Raw genomic sequence first — 8456 nt, 5'->3', positions numbered from 1 at the left:
CCTCCTGAGGAATTAGGAGAGGACCAAAAAGCCAGGACTTGCGAAGTGTACTCTAAAAGGTTATGTTGGTTTTCTCATTTAAATATGAGTTTCAGGAAAAGCTGGTAACAGTACAGACTGGCAGGATTGGTTTTCCAATGAAACACAGCCCTGGGTGGCTCCTGCAGCCATAAAACTCGGGGCCACCATTTTCCTGCTTCCCTACTAACATTGTGTGGAGGTATTTGTGATGAAAGGAGCAGCTTATCTGAGCTTGCAGTTCATTTTACATACAAAAAGTTTTGTCCTGAAGCCTTGTTTTACTTAAGAAGAACATGCAGAGGTGTGCACTTCACAGCACTTGTGATTTTTTGGGTTGTAAGGGATAGAACTGTTACTGGAAAGGAGCTGATGATCTTTGACTTGATTTTATTTGATTGCAGGTCTTCCCATTGCACTGCTAAGAACCCATTCCGTGGAGGATAATTATGTGGGGCAGGCACCTCTGTCATATCTTCTGCAGTCTCCCTGTCTTCTCCTGAGTCCTGTGAAGGTGTGTCAGGAGGAAATATTCCTTGGGGCAGAATCTAGCCATGGTGTAAGGGGGAAAAATGGTGCTACTGGACTATAAATACTGGGGTGTTAAAGAGCTGATTTGTGTCAGCACATCTGGAAATGTACTTTCTATGCTGGGAGTTTGGCTTCTGAACCCCTTGGTGACCACATCATGATGGGGTTTCAGTGCATGAAGGAAGCTGAATTTGGGCTTCCAAGATGATAGGTTGGGCCTTCGGGAAGCATGGAGAATGGGAATGACTTTGCACGCTGGGATTTGTGAGAGGTGGAGCAGGACTGTTGCCGAGTGGGCTCATGAACATGGGGCATGGATTGGGTCCCTCCTGTGAAGCTGCAGCAATGTCTGCACTCGCTGCCTGTGGGACCACGGGGATGGGCATCCCCTCCCAGGGTGCTGCCCAGCCCTTCCCGGGGGTGCAGAAGGAGCCCTCCCCGTGGTGATTTTGAGGGGGGTGACAGAGCCTGGTTTTGGGAGCGGACACTGGGTTGGGGGCAGGGGGAAGATGTTGTATCTTGATCTGAGAGTGGGATGTCAGAGCCCGCTCTCGGAGGGACCTACATTTGGGGGAACAATGCCAGACCCTGATTTTCTTGAGGGGCGCGGCCGGAGTCGCTTTTTTTTAAATTTTGGGGGGAGAGGAATGGCAAACCCGGATTTTTGGGAGTGGAGGCAGCGCGAGAGGCGGCTGCCGGCGGGGGATGCCAAGGGTTAAGGGGGCGGGCGGCGGCGGGGCGGCGCTGGCGGAGCCGATTGCAGCGGCTCTTGCGGCTTCGGCTGCGCCGGGCGCGGAGCAGCGGCGGGGAGCGCGGGCGGAGCCCCCGCCGGAGCCCCCCGCCGCCCCCGGCCCCGCCGCCCCCCGCCGCCACCATGGTGCAGAAATCCCGCAACGGAGGCGTCTACCCGGGGCCCGCCGCGGAGAAGAAGCTCAAGGTGGGCTTCGTGGGGCTGGACCCGGGCGCCCCGGACTCCAGCCGGGACGGAGCGCTCCTCATCGCCGGTTCCGAGAGCTCCAAGCGGGGCAGCATCCTCAGCAAGCCCCGCTCCGGGGTCTCGGGCAGCGGGAAGCCCCCCAAAAGGAATGCTTTTTACCGCAAGCTGCAGAATTTCCTCTACAATGTGCTGGAGAGACCGCGGGGATGGGCTTTCATTTACCACGCATACGTGTGAGTAAAAGGGTGGGGGGCAAACCTGATGGCAGAGACCCCCCCCCCGTTCGGTGTGCCCTCCTCCACCCCCTCAGCCCCCCAAATGCGCCGGAGAGGAAGGATGCTCCAGCTGCAGAGCGGGTGCGGGGAAGGGATGCCGGGTGCCAGGGCTGGTTGGGGAGCCCCGGGGGATGCTGCGGGGGGCGGCGGCTGAGCCGCTGCCCCCCATCCTCTCCCAGAGCAGTCGGGCCGCCCGGCCGGGCCGCCGCTGCATCCCGCATCCCGAATCCCGCATCCCGCATCCCTCGCCCCAGCCCAGGCGGTGCCCGGGGACGGGGCGGTGATGGCCATCCGGGGACGGGGGCGGGGGGGAAGGAGCTGCCCCTGCAGAGCTGGCGGGTGGCTCCCAGGAGAGGTGCGATGCAAGGAGCCCCTGTCGCCCCCTGCCCGCTCCTGCTTGCGGGGGAAGGGGCTGCTCATGCGGTCGGTGCAGGGGGCTGGAGCAGCGGGAGTGATGGGTAGCGACTGTTCCTCCGTCTTGCTTGAAATCACCATAGCAATGCTGTGAGCAGAGGAACAAAAAGCTCTGCTCAGGCACCGTCTCTCCTCCCCCCCACCCCCCAGCATCCTTCCCTCCCCGGCCCCATCTTTGCCTTCTGGCTGGCTGCAGTCGGTTTGGGTCTGGGGTTGGTTCTGTGGCTCTGCTCAGGGTTCTGGAGGTATTTCTTGTCCCCCGTGGGAAGCGTCTGAATGGGAGATGTGTCTAGAAAGAAATGCTAATCAGTGTCTGGGGCTCCCTGCCTGTACGGCCGAGCGGTAAACAAAGGAGCATCCCTTGGGTGCACATCTCCCCCCTGGTACCCGGGTTTTGGGCAGAAATGGCCCTGCTGACCCGCGTTTGGCAGAAGGATTCCCATCTCTGAAGCACTGCTGCATAGGAGAGCAGATGACTTCCCGTTGTTCCCAGGATTGCGAAGGGAGGGTCAAGATAAATCTCGGTGTTACTGCAACTCCCTTCCCTCTGGGACTTTCCACAGTCCCACTGGGCTCTTCCGCAGGCCTGGGCTCAGGCTGGGATGCTCCTACCCTGGTGCCAATGGTTTTTTTGTTTAGTTTTTGTGTTTTTCCTCATGGCCAGGGCCTCTGCCAGCCATAGCAAAAGGATTTTTGGGGATTTTTCTGGTTTTTTCCCCCCTCCATCCTTTTGCTGTTATGCTGCTGTAAGATAAGGAGTTGGGATGTGCTTTCTGCTCCTCAGCCATTTTGTACAATGAGGCCTTCCTTGGAGGTGTTGGTGGGACCAGTCAGAGAGGGGAGATCCTGGCTGAGTGGAAGGGGGAGCTTTGCTGAGCACTGCAGCGAGTTGGGGTCCTTGGGGAAGCTCATCCCCCCAGGGAAATGGGAGAGGAGAAGAGAGAGCATCTGTGGAGCTCAGTTGCAGCTACGATGAGGAGTGTGAAGTCCAGCACTGGGCATACTGAGCACCCTTCATGCTGCCATCCATCCTCTGGAGTTGTGGGTGGTTTGTGTCGCAAAATCTTCCAGAACCATGTGGAGGGGCCAAGTGTTCACGTTATGAGCTGGGTTATTGCCTGTGTGTGTGCACTGAGGGTGGGGATGTTGTGTGCAGCATTAAATGCAGGTGAGACCCCAGCTGGGGATGCTGGGGTGACAGTGACAGAGATGGAAGGGGCTGAAAGCCGAATGTCAAGCAGAAGGTGAAGCTTGACCGTGAGGGCTTTACAAACATCTTTGGCTTCTTCAGCTGCTCTGTCTTAACTTCTGACCTGTTTGGCTCTCTGCGGTGGGGTTTGCTTGGGCAGCCAGGAATGCTCCCAGGGCAGGAGTAGGGTCACCCTAAACTGCCCTGTTCCCAGTGCCAGGCTGTTCCCAGTGCCCCCTGGCTCTCACCATGTAGCTGCATCCCCCCCAGCCCAAGTACCCGCATTTGTTCTGGGCTTGTGACTCCACTTGTATCCGCTGTGACACCACAGGGAGCATGCAAAACCAGCCTCTGCCCCCACCCCTCACGTACCTGCTGGGAAATGGAGGCTGAATTCAGGGCTGAAGTGGTAATTGCACCAATGTCTGTGAAGTGGCAGTGATATGATTATTTTTTTACAGTGCATTGGGAAGTTCTATGGACTCCCGTGTCCTGTACCATACACATGATAGGTTTAGCCTTGGCAGTTTGCTGATACAGTGTTTGGAGAGCTGAAGGATATGGGAAACTTCACACAAAGTTACCAGGATAAGCTCCTGCATCAGTTATCCCCCCTTGCTGCCTGGGTGAGTGTAGTGTGGCCTGTGCCAGGTCTCTGGGTGTTGGAATGGGTTTTGTAACTGGAAGTCAGTAATGCAGACAGGACAGATAAAAAGCTTATTCAAAGATGTGGGAGGATGACAAGATTGCCTCAAGGTCACAAAGTTTGTGTGGAAGAGCTGGAGCCGCTTCTATGTCCCGATAACCAGTGCAGTGCCCTACCTGTGCTATTGGGGTCACTCTGTCTCCTCCTGCCCCAAACCCCAAACCCCATTTTGTGCCAAAGCCTGGAGCACAGAATCGCCTTTAGCCCTCATCCTGCAGGAATGGCAGTCCTGAAGAAGACTGTGGATGAGAATGCCCTGTCCTGCCACTGTCTTGGGCTCAGGCAGCCCCCCCTACTACCAGCACCGCTATTTCCCTGCTCCTGCTGCTCACAGGGACTTTCTTGCATGGAGATTTATTTCCAGTGTGCGTGAGTTTGTGATGCTGCAAGGCTGGGGTTTAGCTCATAGAGATGCTCACAGACTCAGCTGCCTTTCCAGGCATGGAGCTGCTCCGGGGCTGCTCAGGCAGCTCCCTGCATCCAAAGCCAAGACAAAAACTACTGGGACTCTCCCAGTGTGGAGATGTTTCAAGAAATACGAGAGGTGCCTCTGGGTAAGTACCTCTGCTAAATTCCTGCCTGCAGAGGCCCAGGCTGGTTCTGCACCGGGCCACTGATGCTCTGCCTTGAGATGCCTGTGCAGGTTGCATTTATTTCCAGTGCTGCATCCTAGATCGAATCCATCTGATTTCATTCCCCACCTCTTCCTGCTGTCGATCATCCCCTTTCACAGCATTTCATGCATAAGAAATCAGGGAAATTCAAACCAGGGAAGCTCTCACTCCCCCAACCCCGGTCTCATCTCAGATGTTGCCTCTCTAAAAGCGCCGTTACCTCTGTGAGCAAAAGCACGGTTTTATATTTCTGTGTCATGATTCATTTTTGTGCTTAATAGCTCTTCCTACACTGACACAACTGGGTGACCTGCTCTTGAGAGCTGTGTGTATGATATATATGATATATTTTGCACAACCCCATGGACAGCTGAGCCTGGTGGGCCCTGTTTTTGAGTGTAGCTAGAGGTGCTCTCTGGCTCCCAGAGGTCTGAGCCTCCCTTATCTCTCACCTTCTTCTGATATTTCTCTCAACATCTTTCTATTCCTCCCCATGGGGTTTTTTTTGTTGTTGTTGTTGTTGTTGTTTTTTGGGTTTGTTTTTTTTGTTTGTTTTTTTGGCAGATCCTTAACAATGCAGCACATGGCTTCATTCTGTTCAAGGCTGAGCTGAAACTTGAAAAGTTGAGCTGTGTTTAAAGAGCAGGTCAGGCTTTTTGAGGGGTGCAACAGCACTTAGATCTCAGGGTAGCTCTCTGTACATGTGGGCATTTGGCTTCCAAAATTTTTCCATTTTATTACTCTGAATAATTTTTTTTTCCCTTCTAGTCCTTTTGGCTTGGTTTCTGTAGCCTGCCCTGTGCTCAGGAAGGGCTGTAATACTTGAAAGTGATTTTTGTCCCTACCTGCCAACTTATTTCAGGAGGGATGACTGTTCTGTGCCAGCCTTAGCAATGTACTTGCACTGGGCATCCCCATGGTCTGAGGTGTCTGGAGACACATTTGCTGATCCCTGGGTGAGCTGCTCATGTTGGGTCCCTGAGCTGATGAAGGGGCAGCTTTTGGAACAGTGGCACAAAACCAGCCTGGATTCAGGCACTTTTAAAGCTGTGTGCTCAGGAACCAACATAATTCTTGCGTTTCCTACTTAGAATTTACAACCCTAATGCGTCTCTTTAACTGTGTTAAAAATAGTTTGGGTGCATTTTTCATCTGCATACTGTGCACCATACATTTAGTTAATTAAGCAAGTGCATGGACTTAAATTATAATAAGGAGGAACATTTCCTCCCTGTCTAATTCTATTAAAATTTCCTTGTACCATCTCCATCCCATTTGTTCTTCCCTTTTCACCCAGACAAGCCACCTCTCTCTCCAGTGTCCTGCCTGCATCCTGGCATGGCCATGGCTGGCACGGGGGGGAGCATGGAGAGTGGATGAGGTGCTTCCCTGGAGTTCCAGGTTTCTCTTTGCAGAAGTGGCCTCTTTTGTGACCCCTTTCACTCCTCAGAACTGATAAAAGCATGGTTATTTCACATAGATCCATTCCCAGATAATCTCTTACATCAGAATTCGGGGTAAATGTGGTCTGACAGTCTCGATTGTCCATCCCCAAGCCCTGAGGAGTGGTGGTTCATGGGCAGCCCTCACCCACAGCCAGGGTTGTTGTGGGCAGGTATGATGCCACCAGACTCAGCCCATCCACCAGCGACGTACAGGGACCTCTCCTGACTTCTTCCCCCCTCCAGGCTGAGCGGGATGAAGGGGCCAGTACAGATCTCCCACAGGTGCTGATCTTAATGGACCTGCTGGGCTCTGACCTCCAGTGCTGCTGCCCTGAGCTGTGGGGTCGTGTCCACCCCAGGGACCAGGGGACCTTCCCTGTGGGATGCCTCACGAGCTCCTCTCCAGCTGCTTACTCAGAGCTTGGTGGGAGCAACCTGATTACAGTCGCTTTAATGTGTCACGTTCCAGCCATCACATTCGCCCCACACTGACATTAAGGAAATGAAAAACAAGCTGATCCCCTGGGCGACCTCCTCTTTGTGCTGCAACACACCTCAACTAGATGAGTCTCACTATGGCTTGATGTATAAAAGAAAGGAATAACCCAAAAGGCAAGCCCCAAATCCTGTACTAAAGGGAAGATGGGCATAGCTCAAAGAGATATGGTAAAAAAAAAAAAATCAGGTTTCTTGATTTGGTTTTTTTTGCATTTCAGCAGAAGGAAGGGATGACAGGGTGAGACACGGTGTCATTCCTTTGGCAAGGCAGGGTGAGCAGGGCAGAGGATTTGCCTGCCAGGCATCAATGGTGCTCACAAGGATACAAAGCATGTGAATTTAGTGTTTGGCTTCTGGGAGTTAAGTAGCAAACACTTAGCCCTGTATAACCCTTTTTAAGGTAGCCCAAATGCTCAGTTGGTTTCTTAGTTCCAGAAGAACAGATTATTCTTTAAATAGTGGTGACAAGGAGATGTGCCAGTCCCTTTTCCTGCCATGGAATCTCCTCTAGAACAGATATGGTAGAGCTGAGTGGTTCCTACAAAGGGTTAATGGCCTGTCCCTGTTGGTGTGATGGCCCTGTATATCAAAGAGAGGAGTCTCCAACACTGAGCTACACATTTCTTTAGAGTAATGCGGTGATTTTTAGCCCCCCATGATCCTAAAGGAACCACATTGCAAAGCCAGACTGTTGTGTTGGTCTGAACTGGGTTTCATGGCTGTATTTAGAATGCATTTAGAGTGTATTTAGATGTACTTGAAGGGTGAGCACATGATGGCAAAACCAGGGAGCACAGAAGGACGGTGGGTGCTGGGTCCTTCACCACCATATATTTAAATGCCTCCTAATCAGGTTACAAGACAAAAAGACTTGGGCTGTTCTGACAGTCACCTGTGACAAAAGATGATTCCACCAGGACTGCAGGAGTAGACCAATGTAAATTTCAATGTAAATCTTTTCTCCCAGTAAGAGCAAGCTGTGTGATGAGCAAGTCGTGTGAACTTGCTCAGTTCCTGAAGCTGTGGTGACCTCAGCTCCCCACGTGGTTCTTGTGGCCTTATCCTGGGTGAGCTGCAAACGCAGCCTCCTGTGACACTGACAGCAGAGGTGTCTTGGGGGCGTCGTGTGCATTTATTGTGAGGCACTGAAATAATTACTCAGTGTTTGATGGGGAGTATCTCACACAAGGCACTGGCTGGGATGGCAAGAGCTGCTTTGTTACAGCCTCGGGGCTTCTTGGCTGTACAACTGCCAGTAGATGAGCAAAAGCAGAGACTTCCTGCAGATCTCTCTGGTCTCTCTCTGGCATCGCTCCAGCCTCTTAATGTGCTTTTTAGATGTGTGGAAAAGTTTTGGTGTTGGTGAGCACCCATCCAGTGATTTTTTTTTGAGTGGATTGGATGTCAAAAGCAGACTTTTGCGAGAGAGGAAGCAAGAAAACCTCTGGAATCTTCTCACCTCTTGCTCTTGCTGCTGTAGGGCGGTGATTTAAAGCTACATCAGAGTCACTGGGACTGCTGGGTGCAAGCTCTGTAACTGAGCAGTCACTTGATTTGTCTTGGGACCTATAACGTCCAGATGTTTAAGGCGTAGTGGGCTTTCATTGTGAATGTGGTGACACTCAGATACATGCTGGTTTCCTGGTGGAAATCCCACAGGAGCCTCAGTACAGGCTTAGGTGGGCAGGTTTGCCATGTGGAGGTGTCCATTTCTCTCTGTTGATGGCAGAGGGAGCTGAAATTCCCTTGCGCACCTCAGTGAGAGCTGGGTGGGACCAGTCCAGGCAAGGAGGAGAGAAGACAGAGCCTGGCAGGATTTCAAACTGAAA

At 52.6% G+C, this 8456-nt stretch overlaps 1 protein-coding gene across 18 annotated transcripts in view; it reads left to right on the top strand.

The window, feature by feature from the left end:
- The first annotated feature begins 1397 nt into the window (after nucleotides 1–1397).
- The window catches only part of KCNQ2 (potassium voltage-gated channel subfamily Q member 2), a 74924-nt gene continuing 67865 nt past the window's right edge, over nucleotides 1398–8456 (top strand). For all 18 annotated transcript variants that reach the window (XR_006019242.1, XM_042046926.1, XM_042046884.1 and 15 more), the window contains exon 1: nucleotides 1398–1719. Coding sequence is in view for 17 of the 18 variants with exons in the window: in XM_042046926.1 (XP_041902860.1) it covers nucleotides 1424–1719 (296 nt within the window). In the remaining variant the exon portion in view is untranslated. The remainder of the gene's footprint in view (nucleotides 1720–8456) is intronic.

The sequence above is a fragment of the Corvus kubaryi genome, unplaced genomic scaffold (genome assembly GCF_017639235.1).
Source record: "Corvus kubaryi isolate FWS band 111438036 unplaced genomic scaffold, C.kubaryi_AGA036_p1.0 134, whole genome shotgun sequence".
Classification (NCBI taxonomy): domain Eukaryota; kingdom Metazoa; phylum Chordata; class Aves; order Passeriformes; family Corvidae; genus Corvus; species Corvus kubaryi.
This window is presented reverse-complemented; position numbering and strand designations above follow the sequence as displayed.